The sequence below is a fragment of the Sitodiplosis mosellana genome, unplaced genomic scaffold (assembly GCF_009176505.1).
Source record: "Sitodiplosis mosellana isolate CC-2019 unplaced genomic scaffold, AAFC_SMos_1.0 Smas_scaffold_12, whole genome shotgun sequence".
Taxonomy (NCBI): Eukaryota; Metazoa; Arthropoda; class Insecta; order Diptera; family Cecidomyiidae; genus Sitodiplosis; species Sitodiplosis mosellana.
In genome coordinates, this window is record NW_022595254.1 from 1151744 (window position 1) to 1170351 (window position 18608).

At 36.9% G+C, this 18608-nt stretch overlaps 1 protein-coding gene across 6 annotated transcripts in view; it reads left to right on the forward strand.

Annotated features, from left to right (window-relative positions):
• Positions 1-15831, forward strand: part of LOC129567842 (uncharacterized) — a 268094-nt gene extending 252263 nt beyond the window's left edge. For all 6 annotated transcript variants that reach the window (XM_055445201.1, XM_055445198.1, XM_055445200.1 and 3 more), the window contains 2 exons: positions 12646-14338; positions 14412-15831. In XM_055445201.1, coding sequence (XP_055301176.1) covers positions 12787-14338; positions 14412-15499 — 2640 coding nt within the window. In that variant the 5' untranslated portion in view covers positions 12646-12786 and the 3' untranslated portion in view covers positions 15500-15831. The remainder of the gene's footprint in view (positions 1-12645; positions 14339-14411) is intronic.
• The last annotated feature ends 2777 nt before the right edge of the window (positions 15832-18608 follow it).

Genomic DNA, 18608 nt, shown 5'->3' on the forward strand with positions numbered 1-18608 from the left:
AAGGAGCACAACGCATTTTGTGTTGAGTGGTTACAAAGCGTTAGCTATTTTCACACTCATTTTTAGTCTATGCATGATCGTGTGGCATTTGCAATAACATTAACAGCAATAATAATTTATCTCACGGAAAGAGTTTACATATTTTCGATAAGTTTTTTTCGCTCATAGTTCGATGAAATGTGCTTGTTATTTTGTCATTAGTGCCGTCGATTCAAGATAAGTATCGATTGAATGCGAAGAGAGAGAAGGCGGAAGATAGGAAACCGATGGGATGGGAAAGAGAAGAGATAGAAAGTGCAATGGTTGCACAAATTGCAACACGAAAAATACATATTTGATAAGCTTTAATGTGCACCCCATGCACTCGGTAGGAATTTCAGAAACTCTTCTCTCTCTCCCTCGCTCTATGTATCTGCATAATGAAACTCTTTCATCTTTGGCCTCCTCTAAACGCAGCTCCAGCTCTCTTGTATAACAACGAGAGGTGTTTCGAACAGCACAGCTGTTTACTGTTCATAAACATGAAATTATTTTGAATTTTAAAAAACGCACACAACATAACACGATAGAGAATTCGTTCGTTTAGCTAGAATGTGCCATGCCATAGACGGCTTCGGTTGCTGTTGACATAAAGCAAAAACACGCAAAGATCTTGTGCATGCAATATCACTTGACATATTTAGCAAACAATGTTCGTTGTCTCTCTAAATGTGAAAAATCAGTGTGCTTCAATGTAATTCGCTTTTAATGTACTCGGTAAACCCAAACACTGAGTGTGTGTATGTGTGTTTACTTTCACAGCGTTTACCATAATTATGGTTCCCGTTTTTGTATTCATGTACACCGTTATGCATCAAAGAATTTACTCCATAGTGAACTCTATGGCAAAAACCACACTCATACACGCAAAGCTAATACTTGGGAATTTTCAGCATCAGCGGTACACGAACACACCATTCTTCTGTGCAACTCAAGAAAATCTACTCTACATCAACATTGTTACAATCGAACGTAGAAAATTAAATGAGTTCACTTTGGTTTTAACCGAATTTCCATCCGAGCTGACAATAAACATTTAGCTTTGAATTTTCAACAATTTTCATTTTAAAAACTATTTTCTGAAGAGAAAAAAAATGGTTTGTTCGACGAAACTTTCATGTGTAATTTACGTGATGCATAGCATATTTTGACATATTTAACGAGCAATTTTTCATCACTTAGTTCGGCAAATTCCATTAGGTTAAGTAATTAGAAAAGTTTGCGTCATCCAAAGTAATGCACACAACGGTTATTGATAATTTCATTGTGAATTTTGTGCTAAGGCTGATACGACAGTGCCCAACTTAATTATCAACGCAATAAATATACGCAGCTCAGGGACGTCAGAGGAAATTGAATTTAAAGCGACAAGCGATTGAGTTTTGATTGAATGCATATTGCGCGTAGATACTCAATTTAGATTGGCTGTTTCGATTAATCTAAGTCAATTAATCATGGTAAATCCTTGAACAAGGCAGGAAAAATTGCGTTTTAGCTTGCAAAATATGAAGCCGATTTATTATTAAATCTAATTTCATTCCCGACAGATGAAACTGTGTGCATTGGCCAAGTATCAAATAACTTTCAGCGCACTGAATAGAAATCATCCATGGGATAGTATCAATCCAATTACTATTATTGAAGTGCACGAGACTCGAAGCATTGTTCTTTCATTGACGCAAAGAAGAGAAAGAGAGAAAGAGAGAAAGAGAGAGAGAGAGAGAGAGAGAGAGAGAGAGAGAGAGAGAGAGAGAGTGAGAAATTCTCAATAAAAAGTCATTGCACAATCAGATGAAGCCATACAAAGCCATGATTGAAGTTTAATTAACACAAGCGCCAACTACTTCGACTCATTAATCTCTCAATGCTGTGTCGGTTTTTTGTGTGTGCCGATTCGCGAATTGGCAGCGCTTTTGTTTCATGAGTTGTCATCACGGCCACTTTTTTTATTAGATTTTACATGACAAAGTATGGCTTAGCGACAAATCTCTCTCGGAGCTTTTGATCGTTTATTTGTCTTTTTTCTTTCTTTTATTGTTTATGACTGTTTGGAAGTTGTGCATTCGATTACATGCATGCGATTGGAATCAGAAGCTCGTTAAATTTGCTCTTAAATGGGTTTTCTAGACAAAGCTTTGTTTACATATAGCTTTGGCTATATTGCCCCGGGTGGCGTTCATTCGAAATGTGATGTAATATAAAGTTTATTGGCCATTTTATGCGGTTAAGTGCTTCGGGCCGAATCTTCGATTTAATCAATGTTGACACTGAAAATCGATATTCCGGGAAAACCGGAGCATTTTTGGCCTATGTCACCACCTTCAAAGTTTATCGCTTGGCAAATCGCCCCCCATTCAAATTATCAAAGGCAAGAAAAATTGAGCCAATCCTTTGCTCTCTCGCATATCACAAAGTTCAAAGACATTTTCAACTTCAGTCTAAACTTATTCACTGCTGCAACACATCCGCAATAAAGCGTAAACTGAAATGAAAATGGTAAAAAAAGGTTCTTAATTTTGTGTCGTCCATTGTACTTTATTGTGCCTTTTATTTGCTATTATTCAACTTTTAATATGAATACCATTCATTCGAGATCGATTCATGGAACGTGAAATTTTATGGTATAGTGAGTTGATAGCGCATATATGCTATGGCATACTATATGGGATATAAATCAAAAAAGCTTCTGAAAATTGCACATTTCGGACAATTCATTGTGGTCACATTGAGTGGGTCAGGCGAGATATTAGTTTTTCCTCGTCTCTTTTCTTCTTCGTGCTATCATCTGTTCCTCGGGAAATGGTCGCTATGAATTAAAAGAAAATTGAATGGCCAAAAGAGTGGCAAACGAAAGGTGAATTACGGACATAATCACGGAGAAAAAGCGTTCAAATGGAATGCGGCGCATCGAACAAAAGATTAACCTCATTTGACCGTCTGAATGAACGAAGGTGAATCGAGTAATACTGTACGAATGTGTAGTCACAACAAATAGCCGAAAAAAAGTAATGTCGAACATTTGCTACATTCCGTTTTCCATCCAAATGCAGAAGAAACCAACAGACACATTTTCTTTTGCTACAAACGAAATTCTTTACATAAACGATAAATGAGAGGTTGCGAGGGAGAGATAGAGTTGAATAGATTTTGATTCGTTGTCTGAAATAAAGCCAGCAGTCTGAATAGTCTAGTCGTGCTTCAAAAGAGAGGAATTATTTCCGTAGAATGAATGGAATTTCAGCAATAAAATTACACCCTCCGAGTGTGTGTGTCTCAAAATCACACATACAAAATACAAAAATGCATGCTCAACGCCAACGCAAAAGGAATGACCAATGTCGCATTCTGCTGTGCTCTCGACCAAACACAATCGATTCAAGAGTATGGTGAAATTACTTGTCGACCAACACTTTCCGTTTTCTCACCATCTCGTGTTATCATCGAAACAGGTGAACCTCTGCTTCTCTCCTTGAAAATCGTCAACAACAGACGTTAACTCTATTTTCGCTTCATTCCGATTTTATATGTGTTCGAATGGAGCAAAAACGTCACATGTAAAAGTGATGGGGTCCAAAGTCTGTGAAAGTTTATTCCAAATAAAGTGGTATCGACGGCAAAGTTCGACTATTTTAATATCCACTTCACGTCGACGTTGCCTAACGAAATAAAAGCGATTTAGTCTGCACCCCAAATTGCGTCGATTCAATCGAATGCGTCTGCACAAAGGAATTCATTGATGAGTGCATAATTACGTCAATTCTCTCATTTGAGTATATTAAATTTATGGTTTCGGTAATCGAAAGCCCATTATCGCGCGCAACGGCTGCTGTATTTTCACATGGTGAGCCACCACTCGATATTTGTCGAGAAGAGGAACAAAAAAAAATCCGCCCTGAATTCAAGCGATATAACTCAATTGCTAGAAGTCAATAATAGGCTTTAGAAAATAAATTTTGATTTATCTAGAACGCGAACCAATTACTCACGTTGCCTCACCGAATTGATATGCTCAATAATTTGCCTCGTATCACGTATTAATACCGCATGAGGTTCTAACGCGCGCATAACACATGAGTGTGGAGAATGGTAGCGAGAAAAAAATGATGCAAATATCGGAACTTGTTTACATTTTAGCCACGGAGATCTAAGCCGATCGTTAAAGGGAATTTCCCGTATTTCAGCAGAGAGGAAAAAAGTAAACCTCTTGAAGTTATGCAATAAATCATATTTGGGTTGCCCGACAACAAATACGATTGGGCCATACATTTCCTCTCTCATTCTTCCTCACTTTTTTTTTCTCGCTCTACTCGGTTTGGTTCAATCTCCTTTCGGTCCAATTTTTCTTTCGGTCCATTGTTGTTGCTTCCGTTGCACGTGTGCGTGGGAACGCCTAACTGAAAAGGTATAAATAATAAAAAGGGCACAACAGAAAAAAAAGAAGCAAAATGACGAGGGATGCGTCAGAACACACATAATTTGTGGCGAAAACGATGAAATCAGTGGAAATCGGAATAATTTATATTGCGGTTTAGTTTGTTTCGCTTTTGCATTTCACACATGAACGGGAAAATGATTGGTCTTTGCACATGGAACATTCTCGCCCTCGTCCAGTTTCAACGAGTGCGAACGAAGCGCAATCATCTGCAATGCCTATACATTGTATACCGTACACGTAATTCAAACATTCAACCGCCTAGTGTTGTTGAAAGTCATACCATCACGAAAATCAAACGCACCAAATGAAAATGAACATTTTGGTACATTTATAGAATGTTTGCGGGAATTTTGAATGGAAAATTGGTAGCGAGATGCGATTCATGCAAATCATAGGGGACAGTAGTGAGTTAAGGACCAATTTAGGTTATAAATATTTACCAATGGATCCTATTGCAGTATCGGTGAGCGTATGCATGTAAGTTGTGTTTAAATCGGGCTGCTCAAGCTCATCGTGTATTGGTGCAGTGTGTATGTGGCAGGCAGCGTCATTCATATCGAATTTTTCCATACAGAAACCATTAAAATCAATGGCAAACGACAAAATGGTTAACTTTCTCTAAACCAAACATCCATACACTATATCGCTCACATAGCATTGTGGACAAAAAGTTGGAAAATCACAACAATACACCATTTGCCGCTCTCGACTAAATGATAAATCCATGAGCATGGCAAGTGCCCGAGTTTTTGGTTATACATTTCATTCCGGGCTTGAAATCTCCAATGAGAAATCTTGTGCGCATTCAAAGTGTCGAATAAATTTCAAAACTTGGAACGTACACATTGTTATGTATCCGTTGGTGATGCTACAACAACTAAGTGATAACCAAAACATACGGACTGAGCAACTATCGCAAACAGACTCACGAGTGCTTGCCACTTTCAAGCGATGAGTGTACGTGTGTCTAGCCTGTTACTACATCTCTCGCATAGTGTCGCTCAGTTTTTGAGCGAGAATTTCACTTTGACTTCGAATCGGTTGCGCAAATGAAAGTTTCATTAATTCAGCTACCGGAATCCAAGATGGAAAATGCACATTGCACACATTGGAAACAACAGGCACATGCAATTATTTCACGATAATTCATCTATGGCAATTTGCTATGGAATTTTGCATATTGGATTTTTGTTTATATTATGTCATGATTTGTGCAAGAGTGTATGGGCGAGGATTTTGTGTGTATGGCAACCTCATTTCGGTGGTGGATCCGATGCAAACGGTACCAGCGCCTTAAATGGACATTTGTCGCATTTTCATTTTGGCTTTTGATATGTGAACATAATGTGCATACACAGTGTGAGTATGGGCACAGTAACCTGAGTGCAACAGCAGCAACAGCAATACCCATGACGATCATTCATTTTATTTAATTTACGATACACTTCTATTTTTAACAAAGAATGTTGTGTTTATGGAATTGGCATATGTGAAGCGTTGAGGTAGAAATCAAGGACCATATTCACACATGTTTCTATTACCCAACTACAAATCTATTCAATTTCACGCAGTAAGCCCAGCATTTGATGAATTTTCCATTCTGCACTCCCCCCCCCCCCCCGCAAAACTTGAAACTCGTCGAGCAATATCGATAAAGTATTCATGTACTGCAACCAACATTGTTTGGGCTGCTGTATTTCGTGAACACAATTTATGTTTTATGGTCTTTCGCTTTACTGTTGCAATTAGGCATCTACAATGTTATTGCTTTTTTGGGGGCGGTCAACTAACTTGCCATAAGCCGTAGCCAAATGATTTTCACCAATATTTGCGTACGAATTAATCGATTTAGACTAAGTCAAATCATTCCATGAATTCATTTTGCCAGTAAATTAATTTCCATCAAATGAAAGCCGATTTTCGAGACTCGTGCAAATCAAAATAATCGACCGGTGCGCCAATCCATAATTTATATCGGCTTAAAACTGATTAAATTCCATAGGTGGATTTATAAGCGAGCGAAAGCATTTGAAAATTAATGAGCCCGCCGATATTGACCTAATCTATTTGGTGGATGCGTAATTGCTACGTAATTTATTTCACATTGCAAATGTTCTTTCATCATTTGTTGCATTCAAAAACACAAATAAATCACTCCTTTACTACGAGAGCCGTAAATTCTGTTTGGGCACATCATAATTAGGTCGCTACCAAAAGAATGTCTGACAATAGATGGGCCACGATAATAATAAAGAGCATGCTTTTCATAAGGAAATAATACAATTATCTTCAATGAAACACACAACTCGGTTTTTGAGCTGAAATAAGGGCAGGGGAAATTAGCAGTTTCATAGAAAACCAAAAGTATGAGTAGATCCATGCTGCTAAAGCTGTAATTAATCATACAGAAAAAACATTCGGCGAAACAAAGCTGCCGCACATTTGATCCCAATTTATAAAAGTGTTTCATGTTTTTTTCCAATAAGTGCTGAGTTATTTGAAGTTTTATCATTATATACATAAATTTTCTGTAGCTCTTCGCTTGAAATATCATGTGCGATAAGTTAAAAAAAGGCAGCTGAGAATTATAATGTTTTAAAATTCCATCAACTTTTCCGAGAAAACTTCACTAGACAGATTTTTGTTTCGAAGTATTTCGTGGTTTTATTATTTAAATCAAAGAAAAAAACGAATTATGTTCGTCGCGACTTTTTTTTCCTCGCTGTGTCCAACGACAACGAACAATCAACGTCAAGACGTGTCCAAGACAATTTGGTTGAGAAAAAACGTTTTTTTTGTCTCTCTCTCTCTCCCTCGCATGCCATGTCTCTACCTTGATTAAAACAACAATGTTGTTAATCTAAAAACGAACAGCGAGCAGAGCCCATGTTTTTGTCTCAGTCAGCTTGTTGCTTTGTTCAACGAACATTTTTTGTCTCGAATAATATGTTCCAAGCTGTCGTTGGCTTTGGTTTGTTGAGCTGGATTTGCTTGGGTGCATTTGAGCCGGTGCGTGTTTAACAAAAATTGAGAGAGAAAAACACAAATCTTGCGAAGTTTTACAAAAGAAAAACAAAACAACCACTGAAGAAAATGAATGGAGAAAAATTGAAAATGATGAGAAGTCCACTTATTTTTCAATTAAAATAAAAGTTTCGTCTTTTTTCGTTCACTCTCTCGGTGCAATCCATTCGTTTGCTCAAATACGTTTTTTTTTCCTGTTGTTTGTTCCTTCTGGCAAGCTTGTACGTATCTCGGTCTCGCTTTGCCCACTTCAGCGCTTGCTGTCGCATCCACTTTCGTGTTTAATTGATATTAATAGAGTTAGAGTGCTAGCCATTATGTTTGGTACCATCCGCTGAAATGGTCCTTTGTTTTTTTTTCTTTTTCAACGCGCAACAAAAAGTAACCATATCATTACCATCATTCTCTTTGGAATATACACCATATTTTTTCACTTCTTCTCAACTCCTTTTGCACTGTTAATCAGCACAAAAGCGAACAATTTAATTATTCATTTTCTTTTCGGTAAATTTACATTGGTTTTTCTTGGAATTTTATTCTCAACGTCCATTTTTTTCCGTTACGAAAATGATTGTCGAACCTGAGTCTTGCCACGTCAATATGGCCCATGGGTGGGGATTTTTAATAAAATTCGCTTCAAGTTTGTAGTTAAGATGTTAATTTGTTCTCGGGAGCAATTCTTGAAGAAAAAAGTGAGTTGTCGAACAATTTGTTGTTGGGTTTTCTTTGTGGGCATTGAAGAGAAGTTAAAAATTAAATCTGATTTCAGATTTATAACTTTTCCAACCAAGATTTGGAAACAAAGAAAAACCTTATAAAATCCAGGATGAAAATACGCACTCACATCTTGTCATATTCCAATTTTCATGAATGTGATACGTGGAAAACACAATTTTATTCCATTTTACATTAAGACTCGTACACAGATCTTTTTCATCCAAACGAAATCTTCATATTTGCATTTACTTATTTAAGAAAATTAAGTATTTTCTTCGTCAAAGAAAAAAAGGCTAGGAAATCATATGATTAACCACATATGAGAAGAGATGTGATACTCTGGTACAATATTTGCGGAGTCTTCTTCAACCATTTTCGCATAGCAAACAAGAAATTTTGATCTAATTTCTCGAAAAAGAAAAATGTATTGAAAGCGTTACAGAAGTTTGAGCTGGGAATTTTTGCTTCTAGAAAAACAATAATAGGAGAACGCAATAGACGCAAGAGAGAGAGAAAGAAACTCTTCTGGAAAATGTGTAGAAATCGGCGTGTAATAAATTCCATATGGAGTCGGAAACCGTAAACGTACCTAAATTACCTTTCGTTAGTGTAAACTATCGTAATTAAAAACAACTTGGCATACACAAAATCTCTCGCACCCCAAGTATGATAGAGATAAAGAGGGAGAGAAAGTCAGGGATGAAATTGCTCATTTCAGAAATGGATTTGATTTTCAACTTTGGTATCATAAATAATAACAACTATTATTGTTATTGTTTCGCGTTCATATACACATCGCTTATGGCTTTTATAGCTCCAACATGCCCTGTAACGTACCCAACGAACAAAAAAGACCGACCGAACGAGAGAGAAACTCTGTATTAGAGAAAATCAGCAAATGATTACAATTTATTTCTCGGTTCAGCGCATTTGTTAATTATAAATTTAAGCAAAATGAACCCGTTCATGCGGTGCGTTATGATATATTTCGGCGGTAAAATGAACGGGCTGTGGATATACATGTATGTGGAAAAATATTTCAGTTATTCGATCTTGTAGTTTGCTTGCTTTGGTTAATGTTTTTGCCATCAAATGGAAACGGCATCTTACATTCAAGTACAACCCACTTTATTTATTTATTATTTCTTCGCGCTATGCTTTGATAACGACAACTACGACGCCATCGTCTAATACACATAGCATATGCTGAGTACTTTCGAGTTAGAAATTTCGTCTCTCGCTCAAGGCTTCCATGAAACTCTGCATTTATAGCTATAATTGACTGAATTTTGGTTTTATTAATTAATATTTCATCCTGTTATTAGTCGAACTTTGATTGAATTGCTACTGCCAAAACTATTTCGATGCGTCTTTAAACTTCCGATGCAAACATCAAAGAGAGTTGGAGTTCTAGTTTTTGGCAAGAAATTGGTCCAATTAACTGTGTTGTGAATTACTTCGACTATTTCAAACGGCACACGAATTACTTGCCAACGGCATCTTCTTCCTCGAACGGTGTTTGATGGGTAATGTACCAGCGCCGACTTATCCTGGAGGGGAATGAGGCAACCGCCTCAGGGCCCCGAGATTTTAGGGGCCCCGAGCTGCTTAATGGGCCATTGAAATTTCGAGAAAAAATGCATGAAAAAAAACAAATTGACGAACGAAGTTGTTTGTTTTCCTTCAAAATTGATTTTAGATGATGTTTCATTTAAATATATTCTCAATCTATGTGTTCTTTTCATTCTCAGCCATTCAAATTCATTCGTTAAATAAGAACGCTCATGACCAGCAGTTTTGACCAATATATAAAACATAAATGAGTACTCGTGTACAAATTTTGTAACTGACTTATTGTCAGTTAACTGATTTCGGACAAAAATGACTTACTTTGATTGACATTTGAGTACAAATTGTAGTGTAAGTCTATCATAGTTAACTGAAATCATTTGAAGTTGCAAGTCAATGTAAGTTACTTAATTTGGGACAAAGTGATTTTCTTAGTACAAAACCATAAATTCAATCAACTAAAGTCAACTGAAGTTACACTCAGTCAGTCATTTTTTTCACGAATGCAGTGTTTGAATCAATCGAAATTGTCACAATATTCAAAATTTTAAAACTTGTGATATCAAGGAAAAAAAAATTTGGGCCCCGGAACAATTTTGACTCAGGGCCCCCGAAAATGCTAAGACGGCACTGTGATGTACAGTTTTGGTAGTTTTGGCAACAAGTTTTCACCGAGCGAATATAAATCTTTTCTGTTGTTCTATATACCTGTAGCAAAACCTGCACACTGCATGTGTGTGCACTTGCCTTGGCTAGTTGGCCGGCTGTGGCGTATCGTCAACCTGTGAAGCATCGCTGAACACATTTATCTTTGGCTTTTCATGGTTATTTGAATGGAGTTTCCGCACTAAATCAAGAATTATCGCTTCTGAATTGAGTGCACGTTTCCAAGGGAAAACTTTACATCATTCAGTATTCAAACGTTGGTTTGCTGTAATAAAATGATTCACCCAAACATACCACCACCTGGCGCTTATATATACTTTGTAATGGCCGTTTGGAAGGAAATCCTTTTATACATTTGACACAAAATAAATGACGCACGAATAGGAACCCTTTTTCGGTATATTGATGGAATTTTGAAACCATCATGTATTGTTAATTGTGGGTCAAACTAAGAGATTGATTGTTTTTATTGTATAGATTAGAGTGTGGAAGTTTTGCTAGACTTGATTTTGCGAACCCGTTTTCTCATACTGAAATGAATTCCGACAGTTTGTAGAAACATTTAAACTACCAACTCTACTACTACATCCATGTCTCAAATGACGTTGTGTTCTTCGACACTCGACGCAACTATGCGTGAATTATGTGCATCTACCGTGAAATATGATTTAAAATTTTCTTCTTTTATGAGTCGATAAATATTTTCACATTGTCTGGGGAAAAATTCATAGACTCATAAAATATTTCAATTTGTACCGAGTCAATTTATGCAGCTGTTACTTCATAAAAGAATTACACTCAATAAAAATGTTAATTCCTAACGAGCACCTGAAATTGGATAAATTGCCATGCAAAGAAAGAAATAAACAATCAAACAAGCACACAGTCGACAACTGGCATGAAATGCCGAGGAAACCAAGTGAATAATTTGCAATTGGTTGTATTATTGCTGGCGCTCGCGCAAATGTTAATTAAATTTAGTTGTTCAGCCTTTTAAGTTATGTAAGGATTTTTCCATTTGCGTGGTAAATTTTTGATTGCAAGTAACAACAAACAAACAAATGCTTCTCTCTCTCTCATCCATGTTGGACGTATGCTTGGCGCGCGCACTCAACTGCACTTTGCATTATTCATTCGAATGAAATATGCATTGAAGAAGTATTTCATTTCGTTGTGCATGATTTAGCCGAGGTTTTCTGCATATTTCATCGTTTTCTATGCTATGTATGTGTGTCTATGTCTATGTTGCAATTTCACATTTTTAAATCGAATGAAATTACGTGCATATTTCCGCTGTTTTCCTGATATTTTAGACGGAAAAAGGACACTCACAAACGATATTCGAAAGGTATATCGAGGATTTGAATGCATTTACTTTATGGATGACACATTTTCGATGAAAAAAGTAACAGCCACACATATTGTGCTTTTTATCGGCAGAGAGACAGCGACAGTTTTGGCTTATGGGTAAAGTGGGCGATTTTGAAAAGAGCACAATTCCAACTCAAATTGCCAGATAAATACGTAACGGGTTATGCGATTCGTTTGCATTTCCGCCTGTTAGCTATACATTTATTTTGTATTTTTGACCATATTTTTGTGATGGCATACCTATAAAAAAAAACAAACAAACACACTGATTCGATGCAAAATATTCCTAGGCAAAATGTCGTTGTTTTATGTGCGAAAGAAAGGAAGAATGCTTGCTTCAAAATGTAGCAAACAGACACATTGTTATGCAAAATGTTTTCCAAAAAATGAAAGACAACAACAACATAAATGAAAAAAAAGTGCTCGTAGAACCAGAGAGCGAAACAATATTTTTCCGTACATCCATTATTCATGTGCAACGGATAGAACGACACTAAAATACGAGCGAACGAGATATTGTATGCATCGCATGAAGTATGACGATTTTAAAAAATATTCTCGACAACAAAATGGAACGCCTTGCAATTTTAGCTCGATAGCAACAGTAAAACAAATGGAGAAGAGGAAGAAGCAAACAAAAACGGACGAGCATAAAAATTCATGGCGCTCGAGCGATAAAGGAAATAAAATGTTGTATTGAAGTATTGCGCTTTAGCTTGTGTGCAATTTGGTTTATTGAGCATTATAGATGAATTAGAAGCTTTACGTCACTCTTTTTACGTCAAGATGAAATTTTATTTCCTTTTTTTTGTTTCTATTTTCAGATGAACACCAGCGTATCATGAGCATTTGAATTTCTAACGAAAATCACCACTCAACACGAAAACAAGAGACGTATAAAGTTAAGAAAAAAGAAGAGCAGATTTCTGTTTTCTCAAAATTGAACCAATGAAGACACAGCATACATGATGGCAATAAGGATACACAGAATTATTTCGATGCAACCGAAAATGACGCTAGTTTATGTACTCATCATCACCATTTTTGCCGTGATCCAGCCAGCCGTCGGCGATGCCGAATGGATGAACGATTGTGGTGTGTGCCATTGCAAATGGATTTCGTCGAAGAAACAGGCTGACTGCAAAAATACATCGTTGATATCGGTGCCGAGAGAGATGAGCGTTGAACTGCAAGTGATCGATTTATCATTTAATACCATACCCGAATTGCGAGGCAACGAATTTAAAGATGCTAATTTGCCGAACTTGCATAAAATTTACATGAAAAACTGCACACTGCAAGAGATTCACCGTGATGCATTCAAAGGGCTACATTTGCTTATCGAATTGGATTTGTCGAATAACTTTCTGAAAGTACTGTATCCCGGCACGTTCACCGACGTGATCCGATTGCGTGTACTGATTGTGACACACAATCAACTCGAATACTTGGACGACAATCTGTTTGAGAACATGGGCTTCTTGGCCAAAGTCGATTTTCGATACAATCAACTGAAATCCATCAGTCAGCACACGTTCGTCAACGTGTCGGCAATACGTGAAATCGATTTGGAAAATAACCAATTAACGGTACTAAAAGAGGAATCATTCCGTGGAATGGACAATTTGCGCAGTTTGACGTTGAACCAAAACCCATGGAATTGCACATGCGATTTGCAAGCATTCCAAAAGTTTGCAATCACCCGGGGACTGTATACGCCACCCACTGACTGCCATTTGCCGATGAATTTAAGGGGAAAACTCTGGACCGATGTACCGGCCGAGAATTTTGCCTGTCGTCCAGTTATTCTATACCCACACGATGGCTTCACCATTGACGCGAACACTGAAAATATTACGATTTCATGCCAACTCAAAGGCTCACCGAAGCCACACATCGACTGGTTGTACAACAATCGACCGATGAATTTGGAAGATCAACGCATCAGCATTCGTGATACTCAGGATGAGAATCGACGCGGTTCCATCGACTATTACGTCTCCGAACTGCACATTGTTGGTGTGAAAACGGAAGATCGTGGAACGTACACTTGCCTAGCAAAGAATACAGGAGGTGTAAGCAAAGTCGATACTCATGTGGCAGTTACATCAGTTTTGGAATCAGTTGATGGTATGGGTATGGGTATAATTGGCAGCACTGCCGGCGTTCCGACCAACAATTCACCCAATATACTCTTCATCGTCTGCTTAGTTGCCATTGTCCTATTGACACTACTCATTATTGTGGTACTCATTTTGTGCTGCTACTGCCGCCGCGTGAAGACATACTCCAAAAATGGTTCAATCAGTGAGAATGGCTTGGTCGCAAGCAAAATAGATCGCTCAACCGATGGATCGATGCTTGAAGGATCGGTTATAATGGAAATGCAAAAGAGTTTATTGACCGAAGTGAATCCAGTCGAAAAGCCACCGCGACGAAGCGAAACTGATGGCAAGAGCATTCCATCCGATGACGTGCAAGAAATTAAGAAGACCCTTTTGGATGAACAATCTTATGGTGAGTATTTTTGCTGATTCTTCAACTTAAAAATGAAGACTAATTTGATTATGTTTATTTGCTCTCTCCATAGGTCATCATGAAGACGAAACGCACTCAATCGCGCTGTCAGACACAACGCCACGGTCCCGTGCAACATTCGTCGATGATGGATATGGTACAAATCTTCCACCGGATCTTCTATCGTTCCCATCCCGATATCCGCCATCGTCGTCAACTCAAAGTTCAATTACGAATATTCCCGAAGGCAATTTGTACATTAAATCGCCGATCGCAAGTCCAATCTATCAGCACAATGCGTACGCAGCACAACAGGCCGGCTATCGAACATTGCAACATCCGAAAAATCGAAATTTGGCCATAATCAATCCACGCACCAGTTCACCGTTTCAACCGGCACCAATATTGTATGCACCAATCATGATGAAGCAACAAGGTTACGTAACAATTCCGCGCAAACCGCGAACACCCAGTTGGGCACCATCGATTACATCGACACTGGTCGATTTTCCGCCGACATCGCCAACATCAACAATATCAACGGAATTGGCAATCGATCCAATTTACGATAATCTCGGCCTAAGAACGTCAGCCAGTGGCCATTCCGCGTTGAGCGTGAAAAAGCAACAACAGCTACTGCTACAGCAGCAACATAACCAACCGATGGCCGTGTCAGTGTCGGGTTCATTGGATCACATAGGAGCTGGGCCAAGTTATACGATGAAAGATCGCCCATTGCCAGCGACACCACGAATTTATGAACCAATACAGGAGCAGCAGCAAATATTCCCGAATGGCGGCGAACTGTGCGGCATGAACGACGAAACCGAACTGCTATTCAATAAATCAATTGAACCACATCCAATTATAGTTAGCGCAAATGCAATTAATAATAATTTAATTTCCAATATTAACACATCTAATCTAAGTAATAGCAACAATAATAATCCAAATACAAATGGTATTTCGGACAAATCGGCGGCGGCGCAGTCAGCCGCGGCAGCAGCGGCGGTAGCAGCATCGAATAAAGTGCCGCCAAGGCCACCACCAAAACCAAAAAAGAAAATGACAACCATATCAGCGATCACCGAAAACCCCGAATTGGCTGCCGACGGCACGCACCTCTTCCAAGATGAATGCGAGGATGGAACTGAAGTCTAAACAAAATTACCCAAACAAAACACACACACACAATTTCTATCGATTAGCCGTTCGATGACGATCCGAATTCATATTTTTCCCCAAAAAACCAAACATTTCGGCTTAAGCATTTCGGTTTCTAATTAACAAACACATACACAGAGAAAAATCTATTTGATATTAAAATTGTTGTTGACTTGTAACATAACCAAATGCCACAAGCACAAAATGTACATGCAAACAAATTTATTGAACCACACAGAGATACACAAAATCATGTGGTATGAACTTATGGCAAAAATGTTACACAATTTTAATAAAATGAAAGAGAAAAGCATCTTGAAAATACTAAATATAGCATATGAATGAACATAGCAACACAATTTATTGAATGGCGAAAATCAAATCGCAAATCATATTGATTGAAACACATTTAAGACACAATTCCCCCATCCTCAACACGTTTTAAGAACAAAACAAAGGAAATACCAGGCAACAAAATGAGATAGCTGGTCATCTCGGCTCACGCTTGGTTATCGAGATAACTTGAATTATTTCGAGCGATCAATTGTATTTTGAAAGGTGGAAGCCAAACGTTATGTATGGATTTTTCTCTTTTTCATTGATTGAACGTTTGGATACAACTTCCAAAATACAATTGATCGCTCGAAATAATTCAAATTATCTCGATAACCAAGCGTCAGCCGAGATGACCAGCTATTTCATTTTGTTGCCTGGGAAATACTGTTAGTCAGTAAGCATAAAGAAAAGGAAAATGTTATTTAAGTCAAGCATTAATTATGTAGTTGATTTTAATTTCTAATTGAGAGAGATGAAACAGCGACGAAGAAATTAAAACAGAAGAAGAAAAAAAAAAACGATTTGTAATTAACGTTAGATTGAAGTATAAGGAAATTGCATATTCAGCCATTAGATAATCATGTACTTCTTTTCATTTGGACATTTTCTTTGATTTCTATTTCAACACTTGCCCCATTGAGACTATAAGCTCTAAATAGGGATTCAACGGCCAATTTTACGCGATGCATATTTAAGGGCTGAAATGATACAAACAAACGAACATTGCCATGAAACAAATTTTAATTTGCAATCACATCAACAACGGTCACTATCAATGCATATATTTCGAATTTACGTTTGGAGAAAGGAAGAATGCAACTAAAATAGAAATAAATGAATGTTTTTAATGACAAATAATATGTATGTTTACGAACTATGTAATGTAAAATCAATTTTCGAGACGACTAGATCAAGACCAAAAAAAAAATCGGTCGATGCAACAAAAAACGAAAGAGCAGCCAATGTCGCATTCAAATCTTCATCAGTAACACGATGTGCTGAACTCTAACCGTCTTTTTGAGTGTACTATATATTTGCAAATTCACAACACGTATATATATGAATTGATGTCTGTTGTATACGTAATTTTAAACAAACTTTTTCGACAAAGCTACACCACACAAAATACCTAAAACAAATTACACAACAAAACAAAACCAAACTGGCTATAAATCTATTGTAAATTTAAAACAAACACTTTGCAGATGATATATATAAATATATACATATATAGTTGTAATGCAAGAACCTAGTTAAATTCTATGTGTGATTTTATTGAATGAATCAAAACTGGATTGTACGTGTAACAAAAAAAAACAAAAACCCTGAAATTCATTCTCACCTTAGAGCTTTATATCACCGTTTTTTCCTCCCATTCTGTCCCCGAACCGCATATTACCTACCCCCTGCACCCACACTGTGAATGATATATAGATTTGTAGAGCATGTTCAATGTGCCAATCGACTGAATTCACCTCTTCTCTCCAAATGTCTTAATCATGTTTAATTCGCACTTCGACCAAAAACCGTTATTTTTTTCCTGTGCTAAGCATTTTCAGTTTTTTTTCCCATGCAAACAGAATATATTCTTTGTGTATCTTCCAAATGTGATGACTAAATGGTGTATTCGATATGAGAGAAAAAAAAAACAATGTGATTTCGAGTTTAAATCGAAATTCGAGTGGAAGAAAAATGAGAAATGAGAAGAAAAAACCTACGAGAATATCATTAGAATTTCTGTGTCTTGCCTTTTGAAATAAATTATAATGATAAACTAGGATGAAAAAGAGAACCTCTCTCTTGAAACTCTAATTTAGTTAAAGAAAAAAAATTGTAATTCATCCATACACACACACACAAACACACACTCGAAACTCTATATTTTTCAGTTAAGTTTTACATGCAAACTATGCGCATATGAAAATAGTATGTAAGTGATTTTGTGTAAGTTTCAAGTTTTTTTTTCCTTCGGGCGCTAACGTTTATTTTTCAAACGATTCAAGTTTTAGTTTTTCTATGAGTGTGGTGATGTGAGCATCACTTGGAAAGATTCAAACAGAAAAAAAAACCAGAACGAATTATCATCTAAGTTATCGTTTTTAAGTAAATTATGTTCATTCTAACCGATTCGATTTTAATTTTGCGGTAAATTTTTTGCTAATTTTAAAACTTTTTAATCATCTTTTAGCCAACGCATGTTTTACTCATTACATTTTTAATATTTTGACTTTTTTCAGCCACACAATTGTTGATTTGGATAAGAAATTTATCATTAAGTCAAAAATCAAATACTTGTAAATTACGAAATAGATATATGTACAATAAATGAATAAAAAAGAAATCAGCACACTGTCTTCATTACGGAAATTTCTCCTTTTTCCAGCAGAAACAAGAAACCAATTGAGGTTTTTTGCACCAGAAAGCAATGCAAACCGCTGAAATAGTAAGTACTTCATTTTCTGTAGATCCTCGAGGTCATTTCTTTAATACACAAATGAGCCCCGACGTTTAATTAAACCACTATTAATGAACACAGAAATGGCTTCGAATGAATGGCTTTCATAACCATAATGGAAAAATGGAAATATTAAAAAATGTCTTCATTTCAACAAAATGGTGATAATTCAACAGAATGTGAAACATGTAGCTTTTTTTCTGAAATCTTGGAACCTAATCATTCCATAGCAAATATTAACCCATTTAGATATACACCATTTTTTTCAATTTTTTTTTTTTAGTTCGTAGCTATATATAGCTACGAGTTATAACT